Source organism: Scardinius erythrophthalmus, assembly GCF_964197995.2.
Source record: "Scardinius erythrophthalmus genome assembly, chromosome: 9".
NCBI lineage: Eukaryota > Metazoa > Chordata > Actinopteri > Cypriniformes > Leuciscidae > Scardinius > Scardinius erythrophthalmus.
In genome coordinates, this window is record NC_138229.1 from 16,156,489 (window position 1) to 16,180,482 (window position 23,994).

The 23,994-nt window shown below is 37.6% G+C and overlaps 1 protein-coding gene across 1 annotated transcript in view; it reads left to right on the forward strand.

Annotated features, from left to right (window-relative positions):
- Window positions 1-23,994, forward strand: part of brinp2 (bone morphogenetic protein/retinoic acid inducible neural-specific 2) — a 96,926-nt gene that overhangs the window by 50,670 nt on the left and 22,262 nt on the right. Inside the window, exons 4-6 of the mRNA XM_081373336.1 lie at window positions 174-355; window positions 7,926-8,031; window positions 12,293-12,529. Coding sequence (XP_081229462.1) covers window positions 174-355; window positions 7,926-8,031; window positions 12,293-12,529 — 525 coding nt within the window. The remainder of the gene's footprint in view (window positions 1-173; window positions 356-7,925; window positions 8,032-12,292; window positions 12,530-23,994) is intronic.

Sequence of the window (23,994 nt, forward strand, 5' to 3'; positions counted from 1 at the left end):
AAAACTCATCCACAGTTCATGTTAAACGACTGTACGAAAGACATATGATAGTACACTCTGACAGTCAGACTCAGAGCAGAACTCACCGTTGATTTGCTGAACATTGTCTTTGGAAAGTGAAAACTTTATATATTTGGTTTCATGGTTTGGTTTTTGCATGCATCTTTCCTAAGGGGAGGAATCACTCACGATCTTCTTGGATAAACAGAAGCTGAGCAAAAAGTCAGAGGGCAACGGAAACAGCTCTGTGGTCTCCCTAGAAGTCTTGCACCAGTTGGCGGCGTCATACTTCACAGACAGAGAGAGCACCCTACGAAGACTCCACCACCTGCAGATCGCTACATCTGCCATCAAGGTAACAGACGACTCAGCTTCTTCCTTTCTAAACCAAAACAGACTCATTGGAAAATGAGTCTGGTGCCGTGCCGGTGGCGACATTTCTGCTAAATTAGATGTTGCTTCTTGACGAAACATCCATTGGATGGCACTAAAAGCATGCACAATTTTCTCAGAAACAGATGAAAGTGAATCTGGCAACATTTTATGTTGGCTGTTGTACGTTTCGTGACAGTTCGAAAATTGAATGTCCAGTGAGTGGTGCTAAAAGGTTAATGCTGCAGTTGCATTAAACCCTGTAGTTGTAGTGCAGGGCAGTACCAGGTGAGATACTGAGCAAGTTTACTATGCCAAAAAAGCCATACATATAGACCTTAGTCAGGTTAGACCCCATATTGAATTTAACATGGATGGAATCATGTGTGGTGTGAACGATAGACTTACAGTCATTGTATAACACGGTATAAGGGCCAAAAATCATTTCATTCTCACAACTCACAACTTTAAAAACTGATTTATAGAGTTTTTGTCTGCTGAAAGGTGTTTTTTTTTGCCTGCACCGTGTGATGCATTGGGCGCGAAGCAATTGCCAGCAGGCTCAATCGGTCTTAACCGTTTTGGCTTTGTCCCATGATAGGTCGACTGTGCGTAAGTCTTCGATGAAGGTACGGTGCCATGTTTGTCTCTGGTGTCCTTGCCATCTTGGCCATCATGGCCATCTTTGTTAATCGTTCCGAGAATAGGCGAAGAATATAGCCAGTGAAACAAAAACAACGCTTGGTGACGACATCAGCCAAGGATAACAGTTCTTCAGTAGATTTCCTCGTTGCAGACACGGTCGCAGTATGAGATTCAGAGTATTTGCCAAAGACATCCTTGTTGGAAGACGTTTAGGGATGCTTGCTGACGATTTCCAGGTCTCACTCGCGTAGATGGCCGTGGGAATGACAATCGAATATTTGGAGTCTATGGAGTTGATTATGTGCTGCAAACATCAAGATGTATTGAAAGTGTTTTGAGGTCATAACATAGTATTGTGCAAGGAAACACAAGAATATAAATCTTTATTAATTAATAATCTCCCCTATAATTATAATTTGTGTGAAAATTAATGAAAAATGTTTTACTGCCACTAGTGGTCATTTCAGCTGGAATCTGCAATGAATTGTATATACTGTATAGGTAGTACGTTTTTGGATGTTTGCACAAAAATATAGCCAAAGGGCCATTTTTCAATGAGCCAATGTCGGTTTGTTCTAGCTGAAATTTCAGAGTGATAATTAACTTAATTTAAATCTTTGAATGTAAAAGTTTTCCAGTTCTCTGTAGTTTCTCTATGCATGCTGATTATTGTTTATCAGTGTTTGAGATGTATGTTTGTTGCCATGGTAAATCTTTAGCAATTAAGGTTCTTACATTTGCAGCAATGCCATTTCCATGATGTGTCAAGTGGCCCTTGGTCTTACTCGCAGCTGCTGAGTGGGTGTAGAAATGCTGGTGACTGTAACATCATGATTTCTTCAGAGGGAGCTCTGCATGACATTATGATGCTGAACTGAGACAAAATCATTGAATTTCAATCAAGATATGCACCTGCTTGTATGTTATAGTTTTATATAAGAAATATATCTGTCAGGGATGGAGATGCTTTCTCAAAGCATATTTCTCACTTGGTGGAAGATCATAATACGTTTTTTTTATTTATATAGTGCCTTTTTTAAATACTCAAGACTGCTTTAGAGGGTAAGCAGGAAAAAATGATGACAAAATGAGCTTTTGTTAATATGTTTATGAGCTTTTGCTTAGTATTCAATACTAATTACATAAACATATTTTCACCGCAATCGATCCAAAGCACACTCGCCAACGTCGCAAAAGCTGACCATGCAATATTCCTGGATGCCATGACCGTCTTTTGTTAGTCACACTAATGCTGGCTAGTCTAAATGAAGTATGCCATTTTCAAGCTCTGTCAAACACTTTCAAAGGCAAACTTTCTACACAGTGCATTCAATCCTGTGAAGAAAAGTTTTAGCCTAAAAAAAAAATGTGTGAAATGGAAGCAAGATGAAATGGGAACAGGAACGATGGCTCTGTGGGAAGATAATGAGTTTCTCTTTGGGCTTCGCCATGCTTTTCATTAGCTTGAGCTTTCCCTACACAACATCTGCGGAGAAGTTCAATTTAACACGTACAATTTCATTTCAATATGACCACGGACCTACACACACATCTGCATTTATTTGCAGCAAATGTGCACTAGATGTGAAGCTCTGTGGATCGGGATTGCAAAATACATCACGTTATTCAAATTAGCATAGATGTACCATTTTGTAAACATATTATAAAATATCCTGCTTGTGCACGAGAAAAGTGTCCATGGCAACAGTAAATGACACTTTGTGACAGACTGACCTCATCGAATCATATCGGTGAACTTGTTTTGGTGTACACCCCTGAAATGTTTTCAGAGAGCCTTCTTGCATTGCTTTAGGGTGCAGTCTGTCCTGCCAGGTGTTTTTGTCAGGGGAGAGCTAATGAGACATTACGGGGCTATAGGGCCCTCCTTTGACTGCTTTCTTCCTGCACCCTGTGTGCAAATCAGCCTGATGAATTGGGCACCACAGCAGAAGTGGGTTATCGTGAGCTCATCAATAATGCCATAAAGCATGATCAATTACACCATCCGCTCACAAACGAAGTGTAAAAGCACACCAGGAAGCGGCTTCTGGGGGACATCACTTTGCCTTGGTGTAATCAGAGACCACTTAAGACCAAAAATAGCCTGAGATCCTAAGGCAGGTTTAGCGGTGATCAGATTTTGCAGGAACAAACAGTCCTGAGATTAGCTGGTCTTCACAGATCAACAAGATTCTGTTGGCTCAACGGTAAAATTTACACTGCTTTGGAGAATCAATATCAGCGCATATACGTCTGATTTCATAAAGTTTTCCGTTCAGTCCAGATCTACAACTAGACTCTCGCCCCTTTCTGTAATATAACCATTTGTCATAATGACATACTATTAACAGTCACCTCTGTGTAGGACACGGATCTCAGAGTTACCGCCAAAGCTATGGCCGAGTACATGAGAAGCATATAATTGTAAAGACCATGTTAAAAGACTAGGTACATGTCATTAAAGGTGACAGTTCTTTAAACACGCAAGGACGTCTCACTTGTCCAAAGGGTACTGGAGTGAAAATGAAAGGCACTACAACATTACACAGAATCAATGCAAAACGTACAATCACATGGTTCTGTTAACCTTTCTTTCCGTCAATGTGGACTGAACACCATTCTAAAATACTCTGACAGTGTTTCCTGCACTATTCAGCAATGCCACAACAATGAACACCAAATCTACAGCTCAAAACACACATCGAGACCAGTGTTATCCGAATGTGAATGCATTAAAAACACAGTGCAACCAGTCTAATCTGATTCCAGAACAAATGACTCTTACGGTCCAATTATTTTTAGCGAATCAAAAAGATACAACATGAGCAATGCACAATGATTACCAAACAAATGATTCTTAGTAGCCAGTTATTTTTAGTGACTCAAAAACATATACAGCGGGACCAGTTTACCACAGTTACCAAACTGTTACCAAACTGTCAGGTCAGGTTCTTATGAGCAGTTTCTTTAAAGTGAATCAAAAACATGCAACATGAGCAGTTTCCAATGAGTACTATACAAATGACTCTTCTGAGACAGTTCTTCTTAATGAATCAACAACATATGGCCAGTTTACTATGATTACCTAAAAAGTAACTCTTATGTGTCTGGTTTCACAGACAGGGCTTAGATTAAGCCAGAAGTAGGCCTTACTGTAGTTAAATTATGACATTTAAGTACAGTAGCTTTTATAAACATGCCTTAGAAATGAAATAAAAAACATTACTGGTGTGCACATTGAGATTTTAAGATATGTCAGGGCAAGTTGCTTTCAGTTAAGACAGCACAAACATACATTCTATTCTGGGACTAAGTTTAAGCCTTGTCTGTGAATCCAGACACACAGCATGAGCAGTTTACTGTGATCACCAAATATTTGGACTTTTATGAGCCATTTCTTTGTGAATCCAAAACATAATATAAAGATAGCAATTATTAGATTTCATACTATGGTACATAAATATGATGATAATTCGGTTCAGTGGTATATGTAATGGTTACATAACCAAAATGGCATTCACCAACACAGTTTTTTTTTTTTTTGTCTGAGTGCAGAATGTAAATGAGCACTAGTATTTAAAGGAGGGAGCTCAGAACTCTGCACCATTTATGTCAAGAGCCGCCTCTAGATAGTTGGCACTGGTCAAGCGACCTGACAGTGGCGTATAATCAAAATAAGCTGTCAAATTCAATGAAGCTCAGAATCTGCACTTAAAATCCTGTCACATGTCATGAACTCCTAAACTGCTTTCAGAGCGCATCTGCAGTCTTTAGCCAACTTTGCCTTCCACAGCGGAGGCAGAGTCATTTTTGACAAATGAGTCAACTTGATATGCATTCCTCCAGCATTTCAATTGACAAAGAATAGGCTGCACTATGTGGTCTGTGGGAGTTTTCAGGGGCTGTGGATGATGTGAGATGTTAGATAAATGGAGAGGAGAGTACTGTACCCCAGGTATTCATTTCCTTTGTTATGCCCTTAAGAAAAGCATGCAGAGGAAGCTGTGGAAAAACAGCTCCGGTAAATAGAAGATCAACAACAAAACAAGACACTCTCTGAGGAGGCAGGGTGGAAAATGTGGGATTTCAGTGTTATCCGGTTGTTTTGTCAGGTATGATATCATTCCTTAAATAGATAGCAATATTAAGTGCTGCTGATAAAACTTATACACATTTGTGGAGTAAAAACAGCAGGGTGACAAGTATAGCATGGAATAGCTGGCTGTATCTTGTTTTATTCATCCTCTTTGTTCATGCACAGTAGAGACCTACTTTATAGTGCAACATAATGAATGTGTATATATAATCTTTTAATTTAATTAATTAAAATGTAATCATTTACACAATATTGCTGTTTTTACTGTATTTTGGATTAAAATAAATGCAGCCTTAGTGAGCATAAGAAACTTTCTTGGGATATGTAAAAAATTCAAAATCAATTACAGCCGTAATATATAATTCTCTCGCTATGTACGTTAGGCTCAGTATATAAGACCTTGAATATGAAAAAATAATGAAAAAAATAAATGATTGGAATGATTTCCGCATTAAGAATGCCGGTTTTGTGAAGACAGTTACACGGATTAGTGTCTGGTTTTATGCGTGAGGTATACAGCCTGGAGTCCTATTGGGATCAGAGCAATTGAGCTGCAGTAAGCAATCATAAATGACAAGTGATCTAATGAGATACTGCAGTGGGACGGTGTGCGGAGGAGGACATGTGTACGACACTTCAGAATAGAGACAGTATTTCATAAATTAATGATAGAGTGTGCATCTGTATGCGCACATACCGTATTATGATAAATGTTTATGCTTTCACACTAAAACTGTCAACATCGTCATACAGACTTAACTTAATATCCATGGTTCTAGTGTTAGATTACAGTCTCTAAAGATTTTTTTTTAAGATTAATTTGTTCAAATCCATGTGTTAATAAATAGTGACACTAAGAAGGAGAGTTAATGTGAAAAAATGTGCCATCATTAATCAATGACATTAACAGTGTAGGGTGAGTTGCTTCAAAACCATGTCAGATCAAAAATAATTATTCATCATAACATCCTCTGAAGAATAATAATATATATATAATTGCACAACTGAAATATCCAAACTAATGATTTTGAGGACATGGTCCCAAATCCATTGCATTTTTCTGTTGGATTAGTGTTGGATTAGCTACAGAATTGAATTTTGAGACAAAGACCTGACAATGATGTGTAAAATCACAAATTTTGTGAGGCGGCACCATGCTTCCAAAAGTGGTGGAGCGAAATCTAATAGAAGAAAGCTGTTTGTGCTGGTGAAATATTTGCAAGATATTTCAGAGCATTAAACAAAAAATTTGTGAATGCAGGAAAAATATAATTTAATTGTCACAGGCTTTTAATATTAATTAGCAATAAAGCACATAGTTATGGAATCATACACTTTGCTTCTCTCATCTACACAAACGCAGCAGTTGCCATTTTTGCAAACCATACATAATTACAAGGAAAAATATTCCACACGAGGGAAATCATTGTGGTGTCCATGAAGATGTGAAAAAATAGGCATAAATCTAGCTTACACATTTACCCAAATTATTATATGCCTGTTTAACCGAAGCTAATTTGGGTGGGTTTCTCCCATCCCCATACAATGACACTTCTCTTGTCTTTTACGGCCCTGACGAGAACGTCGGTCTCCTCGGCTGTGAACAAACCGTTATAATAGCAATCCGTCATGGAACAAGCATAGCTTTTAAAGGGAATGTGAGATGACGCTCTGATTGGTTTATTTCACGTTACGCCCAAACCACATCTATGAGTAATACTTCAGACCAACCCATTTTAGATTTGCGTCGGGCACAAGAGTCATTTATCCCGCCGGTATAATAGCAACAGCGCCCGAGATCCGCCCACAAAGTTACTTGCGTTTCGCGTTTGATACTTGCATTTCAGATCATTAAAATAGGGCCCCTAGTCATAGTCTATAGTGTCTGTAGTACACATAAAAAATTATAAAGATCTCTTTCGGTATTAAATAGCTTAGGTTATGATATAATATCCTTAAAAAACATTTTCATGAGCGTCAATGTTTCACACTTCATTTTGGGAACAATTTAGTTAGCTTTGCTAAAATTTGTGAAGAGCATCAAATTGTAATTTAACAGGGGGGGGGCAAAACCATTGCTGGCAAAACCAGCAATGCAAGTTTGAGAGGTGGCGCCCCGACAAATCTCGCAAGAATCATGACTTGCTTTACGGCACAGCGTCACATACATCAACAACATATGAAGCAGCCTCAATGGAAGACACTAGTACGCATGTCAGACATGAATCATGGCAGAGTCAACAAAGAAAATGAAGAAAGCGCGGTCGGAAGAGTGCAGAGACAGCTCTGCGTGAGTGGTATTTACGACACTAACATTAAATACAAGTACTCCACAGCTACTCTAGGGGCCGCTGTTTGAGAAAAACGGAAACTGCATAGTGTGCCTTTAAAATAAAATAAAAATCCTGGTGCATCGCCACAGTATAAAAAGTCCCAGTTGAGAAGGCAGGTCAGACACCTTATTTTAGAATCATAAAAGTCTTCTTATATTTAATACTAGGGTCCGTTAACAGAAATATGCCACTGAACATGACTCACCGTTCTCTAGATTTGAAATTAATAATGCATTGGGACCTAACACTATAGAGTCAATTTGCTATTTCTATGGCGCTCTGCAAAGTGAGCATTTTTGGAGAGCTGTGTTGAAATGGGCTTTAGTGACATTTAGATATTGACTCTGGCTTATTGCACAGGCATGTTGATTTGTTTTAGACAACTGCATATGCTCAGCACTCTACGGCTTCTGAAGAGAAACAAACAGGTGCAAGATTTCATCGATAATAAGGCATTAAAATATCTCCTTGTTTCCTAGGTAACGGAGACCAGAACTGGGCCTCTTGGATGCAGTAACTACGACAGCCTGGATTCCGTCAGTTCTGTCTTAGTGCACAGCCCCGAAAATAAAATCCATCTAAAAGGTAAGACAGCTGTTGTGTTATATTTGACTGTTTTTGAGACCACTAAATATTCCTTAACTCCAGTGCAATCAAGCAAATTACTGCAGACACATACAGTATTAGTGAATTAATTTCATGATTAATGGTCTGGATCTTAATTAAGAATATACTGAATAAATAAAATAGTAGTTGGGCAAATACATAAATAAACAAACAAACAATAAATAAACAGTACTTTAGAGGTAGATCTGATTACTGGAAAATGACATGTCAAAAGACAAAGAAGAAATTAGATTTTGCTTTGTTTTTTGAGCTATTTTAGTGAAATAATTGATACTAATTAATTTGAACTAATTCACTTTTTACAGAGACAACTGTGTTACATTTTGAATTCACACTAGTCCAATTTTTTATTTTTTTGTACAATTTGTTTCATACAACCCTGCCCTTAAACGATACGCAAAAATAAAGCAAACTCTAAATGGTGCATTTACACACCAGTCAAACATTCTGTGGGCAGTTCTTGGTCCGAATAAGTTGTAATGAGGACCAAGTCAAAAATCTGGCAAGGGCGGACCCCGTTAAAGGAACACATGACTTGCTAATACTCATACTGTCCCCATGCTTTCTAAAAGCAAGTAAAGGGTTATCAGAAGACAGGCATTTATAATTGTATTAATTCAACTCACACTCTCGTGACAGCAGTGTCACCTCAAGTCAGAGGTGGTCGGAGGAGCAGAAAAAAAGAAAAAGAGAAAAGTAACAGGACGGAAAAGAGCAAAAAGGAAGGTTTTAAGCCTCTAGCCGTTGCTAATTATACACGTGGCCTGCGTCAATTTCCACTGCCTTCTTGACATTGACATTTAAATTGTCAAAGTACTTAATACTGCCATCTCCTGAAGCAAGTTCCCTGCTGCCCATATTCGTGTAACTACTTTAATGAGCTAGCCATAGGGTTCGGCACCAAAGCTTATCTTTTGCTGAGTTAAGACTTGGGAAAGAAAATGTAGGGTGCAGTTGTAGCTAGAAGAGTTTTGAATATATTTGAGCATGTCACTTTCTGCATTCTTTCATTCACTTTTTGGGGCTTCCCAGGATATTTTCAATCAAAGCGCCGTGTCCTTTCAGAGAGAAGAATTTAGACCCCTTCAAATTAGGACATCAAGCCGTCAATTCCATAGAGGACTGAAATAATCCACAGGGAAAATTCACGTTCCTCTCGTTCTCTTTAAAAAGGCTGAGACTCTGGAGGAGGGGGCACAAGAGCAGCTATTTAGCTGTCTCCGGTATGAAAGCTATCCAAGTCAGTCTCTTTTGTGAGGCTCCCCACACTGTTGGCTCTCTACCCAGCAGAAGCCAAAGCTTAAGACGAAGACTGCATCTAATTATGTCTCTTGTTTTTCCACAATCCGACGGATAAATACTGAGGAACACATCATAAATATTCACACTGGGAAGGGAATTTAAAAAGGCTGAATATGAAGGCAAAATGCATTGATTCTTTCTTTAAGGATGTCAGACCTGGTAAAGCTGTGAAGAGCGTTTTCTCACATAATATAATTAGCAGGTGTTCAGCACCAACAGCTGGGCAGTGAAATCTGAATCTTTCTCATACGTGGTGGAAGAGCTGGTGGATTAATGTATTCAGCACTGAATGCTTTCATAAGTAATTCATAGGTGAGTATTGATGAGAAGGCCTTTGGAGATCAAATCTATCAAAATGAACAGAGGGGTTCTGCTCTCCAAAATGTCTGCATAGATTTCTCTACATGTTATTATCAATCAAAATGAACTAACTGGGCTCTTATTCTTATGGCCTCTTATTTTTATTCTTATTTTTTATTTTTTTTGGAAAGAAATTAATACCTTTGTTCAGCAAAGATGCATGAAATTGTTTGAAAGTGACAGTAAAGATTTCAATTGTAAAAAAATATATATATACTGTATATATATATACTTTTGATATGAAAAAAGTCTCAGCTTTCAAATTCTGTCCATTTTATCACAAAATTCAAACAATGAATGCAGTTTAGGCGCTCTTTAATGTGGCATAAAAATTGCTTTTATGAATAGAAAGTTCAATAGAACAGCATTTATTAAAAAAAATAATAATAAAAAGGAAAATGTGAACAAAAATAGAGCCTATTAAATGGCTTATTATCATTAAAATATGAAAATTAAGATGACGGGCAAAAATAGATTATGAAGGAATTTTTACGACGGACAATGCGGAAGTCTAACGCGACCTGAGATAAATATATATCATTATTTTAGAAAGGGGGAAAAAGGCAGAATGCAAAATACAGATTCATGACTGGTAAAAAACAAAAACAAAAAGCTATATTTCCTCACCTGCAATTGGCAACTGTGGCAAACAATTAATTTTGGACCCTGTTTACAATTGTACCATCTTGTTACCGCTTGTTCCCAAATCGCTCAAGAAAATCAATAATTAGTTTCCCAGGCAAATGTCAATTCTTCCATTGCCTGCTATCAAAATATCTAATCGGGAGGGAGAATTCCGCAATAGCCGCATTGATTCCCTGTCTGCAGCGTGCCTGCAGTTCATGACAGAGGTTTACGGCCGAATGACCTTGCCACAGAGATTGTTGGTCTTTATTCATCCCATTACCCCATTACTGCGCTGACATAGCAGACCTCTCCGTCCCAAATAGGACTCCCATCACTGATGCTGTTAGAGCAGTCAGGCTGCCAGTCTCTCTGACCCACTTTACATGCTCTCTGTTTCCCAACTCAGCCTTCACTGTATTGCTGAGCAAAATCAAGGCTGTGAAACAAGTCTACAACATGTCTACATTGCAGTGATATTTTGACTGGGGAGGCAGAAGTTTTGAAAATATCATTTAAAATAAATAGACAGAAGAAAAAAAAAACAGTGTATCACGCCCATTATCACGCCCACCTATCATGTTCACAACCAGTCTAGACATCTGGTTCACCACTTCAAGTCAGGTTTTAATTACAAATCCACTTGAAATTACACTGCAGCTTGACCTTTGAAAAGATGATCTGTGAGTGATATTAGCTAACACTCAGATCGCTTAAATTAAAGATGCACCTCTGTGGACCTGTGATCTGTTGACTAATGGTCCAAAAATGAGGCTACTATTAATAAAAGACAAACAACAGTTTAATATAAATATATATATAAAAAGGAAGAAGTCACACAATCCTCAGTGATACTATAACGTCTCACAGCTCTCCCCAACAACAGTACCAAAAAGAAATAAACAATACACAAAAAGAGCTTTACATAAAGACTAAACTGTACAGTTCACAGAAACGTAAAGACAGAAAATCTCACAAAATACACTCACTGTTAAAGGTTCATGGCTGAAACTGTTTCAAATAAGCACATAATAAAGAAACAAATACATACACTTTAGAGACAGGCTAGGATGCAACAAACGAATAGTAAATGAACAGTAATTAAAAAGTTAGCAAACTGCTGCCTGCTAATGTCACATCCCTGCAGCTACTGTCAACAAACAGAAAGGGGAGGAGCCGGAAGGGACGCATCACAGGCTACAGCCAACCAGGTCTTAAATTGGAGGCACTTTTCACAAGTGTGACCACTTACTTACACCACCACTTACTTCATTCATTCATTCATTATATATATATATATATATATTATATATATATATATATATATATATATATATATATATATATATATATATATATATATATATAATAGTTGCTTGTTAATGGTGTAAGGTCAAGTGAAAAATATCAACTAGAACTGGAAAATGTACACATTTACCATGTAAGAAGGGCACTTTTTCTCTTCATTTCAGAGGTCCACCTCATGCCTCTGCGTTATTGTATTGTTCTAAATGGAGACTTAAAAAAGAAAACATATTACTTTGAGAGTTAAGTAGGTTGAGAGAGAGATGGGGTGAGGAGAGAGGAGAGGATAGCCAGAGGACAGATGATGGGTGGGTTCAAAGTGGTGTCATATGACTCAGGGATTGATTTGTGTGTGTGTGCGTGTGTGCGTGCGTGCGTGCGTGCGTGCGTGTGTGTGTGTGTGTCCATACGGGAATGCCAGACCTAGCGTTGATTTAAGATGTTGGCCAAATGTATAAGACTATAACAAATCCAAACACCATTCTGAACTTGTTCACCAACCTAGCATCAGAAAAACGGTGTTGTGTAACTTTCAAAATCTTTTATCTGGTCTTGGAATCAAATTTCAGTTTAGTTCTGAGTCTAACATGACAGTAAACCGATATTTCTCACTGTTCCCCATTCACAGGTCTGCAGGATGTGCTTCCTGAGTTTCTGCGGAATCGTTTTGTGGAGGCGGCGCTCAGTTACGTGGCGTGTAATTCAGAGGGCGAGCTACTGTGCCGCAACAATGACTGCTGGTGCCGCTGCTCCGCAAAGTTCCCGGATTGTAACTGCCCCTTTGCAGACATCAAAGCTATGGAGGAGAGTCTGCGAAAGAGCAAAGAGTCCTGGGTCAACCTCAACAATGACTTCATGGAGTCAGGTAGGTTAATCTGATGGCCATGGAAGTGTTAAAATCTCTTGTATAATCTCTGGGGTTACAACACCTTTCCACACTCACTTTGTGTCTTCACTGGATTAAATCAGAGAGTGGAACTTCTCAGATTTAAAATGGCAGGTAAATCTCATTGGTATATCTCAATCTTGACAGATGAGTGATATACTGTCATATTCCCTCAGCAACTCTTTCTCACAAGGTTTCTGAGTTCACCGCAGTGTAAACAGATGCACTTTGCATGTATATACTATGAAAAGAACATCAGAACGGAAAAGTCTACTGCTGCCCCACAGCTCCAGCAAAGCATCTTTTAATTACACTTACATTGATAATGCATGGGGTAATACAGTATGGGCAGTGGCGTAATGGTTAAGGATCTGTGCTTCAAACACAAGGGCTGGAGGTACAATCCCAGGTGTCCAAGGAAATGGGAGAGTTAATGAGAAAACAATCCTGCTCTGTTACCATTGTGTCCATAGGCAAAGCACTTAGCTGCACCTGGGGGATTGTCTTTGCAGTTAGTGTACTGTATGCCGCTTTGGATGAAAAGCATCTGCTAAATGTTAACAAAAACCCCTACAGACTGAATATATTAAAAAGTCAGTGTTATTAAATTCAGTATCAGACAAGCAATCGATGGGTACAATTAAAGAACAACAACTGCTGCTCCAAAAAGTATTTTGACACTTAAAAATGTACATTGAACTTTTCAAAAGTTTAGGGTCAGTAATATATATATAAATTAATAGTCAGCAAGGATATATTAAATTGATCAAAAGTGACAGTAAATAAGTGCTGTTCTTTTTAACCTTTTTTATTCATCAAAGAATCCTGATGAAATGTAACACGCCTTTCACAGTAAGCCTATATTAAGCAGCACAACCATTTTTAACATTGATAATAAGAAATGTTTCTTGAGCAGCAAATCAGCATATTTGAAAGATTTCTGAAGGATCAGGTGACACTGAAGAATGGAGTAATGGCTGCTGAGTATTCTTTGCAACATTGTTCCTTACGTCAAAAAACTACCTTGTAACAAATCACGTCAACGTGCGGCCGGGCTTAAGCAAATCATTAACTATGCTGTGAAGCAGTGGAGTCTCAAGAGAAACCAGGTTATCCCAGTATTTTTTTCTGTTGATATGAAAAATTGGGTACATTTAGCAATATAGCGGGTGAATTATGTAAATGAAGTGTATTACGATGCTATGATGAACTATATGCTTTTCTCCACTGATGTTCTAAGTTGTTCAAAGTGTTTCTACGGATACTGATTTTTAAAAGTTGGTGAACGGGAACATGGTTTGTGTAACATTAGCAACACATTATTAGCTGTTTGATTACGTAGTCGAGCAAAAGGCTAATCATATTAATTAACTGTCAGTGGAGTGGAGGCGGGGCTAATTTGCATATTCATATGTCCATGTATACTATATAATGCAAGGGTGTAGAGTTGCATTCAAGCTATTTTAAGGCATGAAGAATTATTTTTATTTTATTTTTTTAAATGTCATTTTAGTGATCAAAGATGAGTTTGAATGGATAAAATTATTGACTACAGAGAGACTTTAAAATAACTGTGTGGTGTATTTTACTTGAAAGACTCGTGGGTGTTATTGGTCCATTTGTTTCTGAAAACCCTGAAAAAGCCTGCAAGGGCCTACAAGTCAATAATGAACTGGACTACTTTGATAAATGGGACCCATGTTTGGGTTTAATTCAGACTTCTTTAAAGTTCACTGACTTTGATACATTTGCACCTTGGAATAGAAACCTAAACCGACAAGAGGGAGGGTTTGTCTGTTTTATTGCTCTGGTTGCGAGAAGGCCAGACTGATAAAATCTTCGGTTTGAATAATGCTGGTATAGTGTGTGTGTGAGAGAGAGGGAGAGCAAACCCAAAGTAAAGCGAGCCAAAGAGAGAGAAGCATAGAAAGATGGCACCTCAGGTTTTTCTCCTAGCTGAGTGTTTCCACATTCAAAGAATGATTCAATCAGAGAGATAAACCCTAGCTGGCTCTAAAAGCTTCTCTTGCTCAGTGATGGAGCATTAATGAAAGCAGCTCAAATCCCTTTAACTGTGGCGCTGCACTCATAAGAACGCATATCTCCTTTCAGCAGGTGAAGTGCTAGGCTTGGGGAAAGGGCTCTTTGGCCATAGCATAGCTACAGCGTAAGGGTTTTATTTATCCAGCCTTACAGAAACCTGTCCCTATTGTCAGGAGGCCAAATAGGAGAGAGAGAACATTCGTTCAGATTTAGAATGGGAAACTGATTTGTCATGCAGGATTCTGATAAACAATATTAAAAAATATTGGGGGGTGGAAACTGCACCCAAACAAAAGCAAATGACAGTTTAACTTAAGTCATGCACCATGAAATCAAGTTTGCATAGTGGCTCCAAAAAAAGTATTGTATGAATTGTATGTACATGTAGGAATTGCAGTACAAACATATTGTATGAATTGTATGTACATGTAGGAATTGCAGTACAAACATATATCAATATCAATATCAAACATCAAACCAAGTGGAAAAACAAATCGAAGAACAAAAGAAAAAAAAAGTTGGTCTTATAGCCCTCTACACTTCATCTTAAAAAGGACAGATATACACAATCCCACCCACACACCAATACTCTCTGTTTGTATTGGTGTATGGGTGGGATTGTGTATATTTGTCCTTTTTGGACTGGGCATGTGAAATTATCTTCCTTCACAGTCTGAACCTCAGTGCACTTTGTTCAACTTTGTTCGAAAGCACCAGCATTGACAGCCGATATCTCTTATTGGATGGCTTTCTAAACCACAAAATCATTGTAGCACCCCCATGCTTGGCCCGAGGTCTGTTTGTTTACATTCATATACATCTACTGCAAACTGTAGACCTACTATCATTAATATTAATAAAACTACGTATCAAAGTATATAAGACTTCCGCTTCGATATTACATCACTGTTGAAAGATAAAAAACATTCCAGCAACAGCTGTATATTAATTTGTGTCAGGCGTAAGTTATACATCAAAACATGCTAAATCAAAACAGGACTTAATAAATGTAATAAAGAAGCACATACCTGTTTAATCATGCAAGCTTCAGTTAATCTGTCACATCAAGTATTCCAGTAGAGCTTGAAATACAGATGCATATTTTGATAAACATTGAAGGATTGTCGTGTTTATGTCACATACATTGGATAAATAATCATAATGGTTGCTCTATTACATTAAATTTAGCTGACCTGATGAGCATTTAGAGTGGAAACCACTGATCTATAAATATGGTATGATGCACGCGTTACATTCATATGCACAGTTAGAGGCTGCTTTTAACCTGTTAACCGTTGCCAGTGCGCCCGCGGACTGAAGCGTTTTTTTTTTTTTTATTTAGTTCAAATTTACTATCAGATTTAATGTTATACCTTGACAAACTTCAATTTTATTTTCATGAAGATGTTTCATAAAAATACATTTCTAATAACTTTACAAAACTTTAAAGCTATTTATAACAATTTTTTTCATTATGACAATAATTAATTCTACATTTACAATAAACTGCCAGGTGTCAGCTTTCAAATGAGATCATACTTGTGCTTTTAGTACAAAGGGTTCATGAACTGTATCTGTTTCAGTTTGGGTATGTCGTTTCTGGGGATTTTTCAAAAGTGGGGTTGCAGCTTAACAGGTTAAAGGGTTCACCCAAAGATGAAAATGATTTTATCATTTACTCACCCTCAATACAAACCTGTATGAATTTCTTTCTTCTGCTGAACACAAAAGATATTTTGAAGAATGTTCGAAAAACCAAACAGTGGATGGGCTAGATTGACTTCCAAATTATATATTTTTTTCTTACTATGGAAAATTAACATAATGGAACATAATGGAATAATTAACACCATGTACTGTAACAATGGGTCAATGGGATCAATCAACTATTTAGTTACCCATATTCTTCAAAATATCTTCTTTTGTGTTCAGCATGAAACAAGTTTCGGTAGTTTTTCTTCCCTGTTGTGATGTTTATTTCTGAGTGAAACAGCTTTTGAACAAGAAATTTCTCATTTTCTTTATGATTTAAATTGATTCTGACTCTTAAAGTGTCTACTTTCAAAAAAGACCAGTATTATGTAAATAGTAGGCTAATAAGCATTCACAAAAGCATTTTAGTTGGAGCAAATAATTAAAAGTTCCATGTTTACAACAGTAAATTTAGTATTTAAAAGTCAAGGGGTCTGGCAGTATAAAACTACTGTGTCCCTCATCCCTCAATTCATAGCTTGATTAGCTGAACTGTTCCATTATGTTAATAAAAAAATGGCTTGAAAATACATGGTGTTATTTGATACATGGTACCAGCAACAATCAACCTGGCAACATGTTTATCCTCACCAGAGTCTGCCAATGGAAATTTTCACTGGGGTTTTGTCCATTTATGGGCTCAATTAGTTGCTAAAGCTCCCAGAGCCTGTACTTAGATAAGGCGCTTTTGCAGTTTGAATGTGACAGATAGCAATAAACAACAAATGAAGGTCTTTTTTCAGTGAATTGATTTTTTTGGTTCAATAAATGGCACCCATTTACCAACCGGAGGTTCTATAAAGAGGTTTACACTCAGCGCACATATTCTGATTTATCCTTCTGTCTCACAAAGATTTCCCTCTCGACATTTAAAAAAGGCTTCCTACATTTCTTAATGGACAACTTTGGCAAATAGAATTCCTTGCTTTAGAGAGCTAAAATATGATTCAAACTGTTTGATTACTGTATGTATTACATGTCAAATGTAGCACACAGTAGCCCGCTTAATAAAAACATTTCCCATTTGGCATTTGATTAACTTAATGCAGGTTGTAAATGGCTTCACCATGCTTCTCATTACCTCATAAACTGAGTAAATCAGAGGTAGATTAGCTTGGCACGGGTAGTGGATGCTGTTTTTAAGATTAAAGAACACCGTATCCTGAGTTCTCCAGCATGTGCAAGATTTTACGAGTCCATTCACTTCGGGTTAAATCAGCTAGCAGAACGAATGGATTCGCCCAGCAACAGCGCTGGTGAGTCTAAGAAGGGATTATACAAAACTGTCCTACTGTCATAAACATGATACTTCTCCCCACCAAATCCCACAAGTGCTTCGCTTTCGCTAAAGAAGCCAATAAACAACTCAGCGTAGGTCGACCTATCGCATATTCACAAATGCCGAAAATGCCAGTTTCTTATTTAATATTTGCATGTTGCTTGGGGGAATAATTGCTGTGGATTTAGAAAATGAATTATGGATAGCATCTCCTTCCCTTATGTTTTGCAATTAACTAAGTACGTTTAACAGTTCAGATTCTAATGGGATGTTTAAGATGTCAAGCCATTTTTTTCAATATAGCAATATATTATGCATATATAGCTACTAACCATTTTGGAAAAATAATATTTATTATTTATCTTCTGTTTACTATGCGCATCTCATTTTCTGATGCTCGTTTTGCAGGCAATGGTTTTGATTTCTCTTTGTTTAGGTAAAAAAAATATGAGTCTTTTTAATGTATGATGACATAATGACATAACACACCTGTCTTGTAATATTCCTACTGCTCAGAATTCTTCAATCCCTGTGATGATACATTCACCATGGATTCTTTCCACTGCTCAGGGCTCCACAATGTAGTGTATCACCATTTGTCTCTCTCTCTCTCTCTCTCTCTCTCTCTCTCTCTCTCTCTCTCTCTCTCTCTCTCTCTCTCTCTCTCTCTCTCTCTCTCTCTCTCTCTCTCTCTCTCTCTCTCTCTCTCTCTCACACACACACACTTTACCTTGTCCTCCCACAGACACAGAACACTCAACCAGTGGCATTAGGGAACAGTCATTCTTGTGCATTTCAGAAAAGTCTAGAAACTTTTGCAAAGGGTTTCTAGAAACTTCAGGAAGTTGCTGTCATGAAGTTGTTGTTGGGCAAGGGAAGAGGATGGACAGAGCAGAGCACAGGCAGGCAGAAGATTTCTAGAGAAATGCATTGTTTGAAGCTCCTGTCAGGAGCTCTACTGACCTTGTGTCTCACTGTGGTTCCCACTGGACCCAGACTGACAGATAGGTCCCGGCTTAGGGACATCAGCTTCAGCAAGGTCCCCTGTTGGACGTTGTAGATGTTTCCAAAGGCCTTCGTGAATATACAGTCAGTTTCTGTTTGTGTAGGACAGCTCCATAACACATCGACAACATCTAGACACCCACTCACACACTTACTTACACAGCATAAGCACACTCATACACACACATTTGACAGCCTGATGCCATAGGAGAACCTTTTGTAGTTGCTTAAAGAACTGTTTTCTCACTTTTTCTACTGTATATTCTGGTACTATAAAATAACCAATTGGAGCTTCACTTTCCCTCTGTTTTCCCTAAGACTCCATGAAATGACCTGATGAGTACAGTATTGATTGCTTGATTGATTGTATTATATATAGCTCGGGTTAAACCTACTAGCCAAATTATATAACTCTGTGCTCAGGGTTTTGAGTATATATCTCTGTGTTTTACATTTTACAAATATATAACTCTACATGATGTACACAGCATTATATATTACATTTTATTTTACATTTTTAATGTACATGTAAAAGTTTAAATTAAATATACAGTAAGTAGCAACAGATGTGTTTTACTGTATTGTGATGTACATCCGAGTAAAAGGGACTTTTTAATGTAAGATGGGGACTTTGTTTTATCAATCGGTTGTTGATTGGATGGAAAAAAGGCTCAGGGTTTAAATTATGGGACTAAATGATTGGAGACATCAGGAATACGTTACTAGAGAAAAGTCAGCAATTTTGCCGATCGTTTTTGAATTCTATCATTTAGGTTGAAAAATTACAAAAAATATTACGAACATCTGTTTCTATGGGCCGCAACAGTCAAATCCGGTCTGTAAACACTCGAAAGCAAGTTGACTGTGCTTCTGCAAACGTAGTTATACTGTATGAATATCTATCTGTTATAGATTTAAGCAGATGATTTTCATAGGATTTAGTTTATCATTAATGGTAGATAAGACAAAGGCATCAGCTAAAATGATATTAGATATTATGTAGATATTACATATAAAAGGTTATCCCATTTCATCAGGAATTTAAATCTCGTCAATTTTACTACCAGAGGCTACGCAATACTTGGAGAAAACTCATACATTTTTTATGAGTGACAACAGGATCTGTTATGTTGACCATTCCAAGTGTGGTCAACATAACAAATGTGTCAAAGTGTCTGGGGTGGTCAAATGTTGCATCTACGTATACAGTACATATTTATGATTACAACAGGGTGAGAAAGAATATGTAACAATGAGAGAAACAATCTAATTCATAGAAATTATACAGTCAAGATTTAAGACCCTTGAGTTTATGAAAAAAATAATCCATTACAATAATGAAATTAACTTGGAAGCTGCACTTTACAATTTAAATATTACAGTAAACAAACCTACTTACATTTAGACAGACATAAAGACTACTATGAAGAAGCTTTATCACATAGTGACACTCCCACTGACTGCTGCGAAACCTTGTTCTGCATAACTGCATATATTTTCTGCCTTGATAAGCAGCTGTCATTAAATCTGGCAGGTGGCCCAGACAAAATGAGGATAGATTTGTGCGGTGCGGCGTGTGCAAAATGAGTTTTCGACTCTGAGAAAAAATACTGTCATTGTCATCAGCAACGGTATTAGAAGTGTCACTTTCTGACTGCCTGCCACTTAGGCCTGTAGGTAGCCCGAGCACTTCCCGGCTCTCCTTCTGCTGACAAATGTGAGAGACAATGGCAGTTCATCTTGTACGCGGCCTGATCTATGTGCTCATGTAAAGGGAAAAGGATCAAATCCACATGGGGTAATTCGAGTAGGGTGAGAAGGGCTTTAATTCAGGTCACATTTCTTGCTGAGATCACCCACTGAGCACCTCTAAATAATGTCATTTGGAGGGACCACACACACACAGCTAAAAAGACATTACTATTCTGTAGCACTATTCACCACAACAGTCCATGGTACTGATACAAAGATTTTGACTAGGAGCACTGCTGTCGTAGATTGAATTAACCAGAAATAAATGGAGAAAAGATTAATCCAACATTCTGCTTTAAACATCTGCTCTTATAGGATCTATAAGCTTTATGTTCTTCAATATTTTAATATAGACAATGATTTTCTTGATGATTCTATGTTGGTTGGATATTATATTACTACTCAGAAAAGTAACAAAATAACAGGTAACATTTTAGAATGCTATTATGTCATTAATAAATAACTACAGGAACAAATGAGTAACGCACTATTAACATTCTAGTAACTACTGTTAACTAACAAGAAACTCTGATTAGCGAATTAGTAAGTAGGTGCTCAGTCGAATGAGGTAATTCACTACTAGCTAACCAGTAGCTAAAAAAAAATTTCATATCTCCCAGAGGACTACTAAGAACTACTATATATATATATATATATATATATATATATATATATATATATAGGTTCATAATAGGTGAATAATGCATAATATATAATTAATTCTAAAGTGAAGATCATAATAGCCCACTAGTAATGATTTAAGTATTACCAAATCCTTCCCGAAGGAATTACTATTATTTGGATCAGTATTCTGAAGTGAAAAACATGATAACTCCCTAATATTGACTGAAGTCATTGTAAACTTTTGAGGTTTTTACTAATTATTTTGAACAGTACTCTAAATTGACAATCATGGTAACACTAGCAATGAGTCATTACTAATAACTCAAGTCTTTACCAAATCTGTCAGAAGCCATTACTATCCAAAACCTCAAAAGCTTACCCTGGAAATCCAGAGTTCTCGCGAGAGCACAAGTTGAATTTGCTCAGCGAGTTACTCTGGCGTTGAGTAATGCTGCTCATTAAATATGCCCTTGTACCCGAGCTGCACCAATCACATTGGGTTATCTGATATAGGTGGGCCAGAAGCGAGCTAAACAGATGATGACAGCGCTGTGACGTCGAAGTCATTAGTAAACATTGCAAGATGGCTATGGATGAACATCAGTTGTTTGAAACGGCTTTGGCCGCTACAATGAACGAGTTAGACTTGGCTTTTTATCGAAAAGAGGAACAGAAGACGGCGCTCGAATCGTTCCTTTGCAAGAAGGACGTGTTTGCTGTTTTGCCAACCGGATACAACAAGAGTCTAATCTACCAGTTAGCTCCGCTGGTAGCTAAGCATATGGGGCTTGTTGTGATTGGCCGTAGTGTTATCCAATTGTGTGCAGTGAGATTTTCAAATGCATGCTTGGTGCCGCCCCTGGAGCTGGCCGATTTTCATTAGTCGATGCCAGACCATAAATCTTTCAGATTTAGGTCTAGATTTCCAGGCTATCAAAAGCTTAAATTGACCTCAATAATTACTAGAGAGTAATCATGTTTTTCACTTTAGAATACTGATCCAAATAATTAGATGTTCCTTTAGAAGGATGCAGTAACACTTGAGTCGTTACTATACGGTGACCCAGTAGTGCACAACACAACGAAATTTAAAAAGCAAACATAAGTTCACAATATCAAAATTAAGCCACAACACAACGAAATGAATCCACAACTCCGTTGTCCTAACTTTACCGCGCTCCGAGAGCCCTCTAGTGGTCGAGAGCATTTCCGTTGTGTTGTGGCTTATTTCCGTTGTGTTGTATGTTTTCTGTTGTGTTGTGGCTCATTTCCGTTGTGCTGTGGCTTAATTTCGTTGTGTTGTGAACTTATGTTTGCTTTTTAAATTTCGCTGTGTTGTGCACTACTGGGCCACCGTATTACTATCCAAAACCTTACAAAAAACTCAAAAGCATACAATGATGTTTTTCACTTTAGAATACTGATCAAAATCATTAGTAATTCCTTCTGAAGGGTTTGGTAATAACATGAGTCATTACTAGTGGGTTACAATGACCTTCACTTTAGAAATATTACCCATTATACATTATTCATGTTAATTATGAACCTGTAGTTCTTAGCAGTCCTCTAGGACAGTGTTTCCCAAACTTTTTTTCTGGGGACCCACATTTTAAAGTCGATAAATCCTTGTGACCCAATAAACATTAGGGCCATATAGTTCATTTATCACAAAGAGAATTTATGCATTAACAAAATATGTATGACCATTTTTAAGGTCAGTTAAGCTTCCACTTAACTATTTAAAAGAGATACAGATATTTGACAGCACAATTTTGTTTTATTTACCTGTTGTTGACAATAAGTAAAATGCAGAGGTGAAATGAGAAAGGAAGAGTTGACAGGGCATCTCATTGTTTTCATATTCTCATCATTACAGTGTACACAATTTATACTTAATGAGACAAAGTCCCAGGGCGTCATATACTGACACTTTTGACATTTCGTCCACATGCAACGCACATGGCACCCTTTAGCGTCAATATGAGACGCAGATAGATATGGGCCAGAAAGCGCCTCCTAGCGGTCTAACCCTACCCCTACCCCAGACCTAAACCTACCCATAACCTGTGCGTCTCATATTGACGCTAAAGGGTGCCATGTGCGTTGCATGTGGACGAAATGTCAAAAGCGTCAGTATATGACGCCCTAGGATGAGAACGCGTTTATAGCACACTGAGAATAGTGCTCAACTTGGCGACCCATACAAAATTTCCCGCGACCCACTTGTGGGTCGGGACCCCGCCTTTGGGAATGACTGCTCTTGGAGGTATAAGAAGAATAGTAGTTACCAATTAGCTAATAGTGAACTACCACATTTGAATATTATTATTCAATAATATACGTAATAATAAGTTAATCAGAGTTTTTTTTTTTGTTAGTTAATAGATGTTACTAGAGTGTTCAAAATGCATTACTCATTTGTTTCTGTGTATTTATTAATTAATGGCAGAACAGTATTCTAAAGTGTTGCCAAATAACAAAATAAAAGTAACAAAAAAAAATTCTCCTCAAAAATTGAGGTCAGATTTCAAGATGTGCCAATAATATTAGACTTGCCACAGTATACAGTGTTATCAGGTAAACTATACTCAGTACAAACAACAAATATTATACAGGGTGGGCCATTTATATGGATACACCGTAATAACATGGGAATGGTTGGTGATATTAAAGTCCTGTTTGTAGCACATTAGTATATGTGAGGGGGCAAACTCCTCAAGATGGGTGGTGACCATGGTGGCCATTTAGAAGTCGGCCATCTTGGATACAACTTTTGTTTTTTCAATAGGAAGAGGGCCATGTGACACATCAAACTTATTGGTAATGTCACAAGAAAAACAATGGTGTGCTTGGTTTTAACGTAACTTTATTCGTTCATAAGTTATTTACAAGTTTCTGACCACTTATAAAATGCGTTCAATGTGCTGCCCATTGTGTTGGATTGTCAATGCAACCCTGTTCTCCCACTCTTCACACACTGATAGCAACA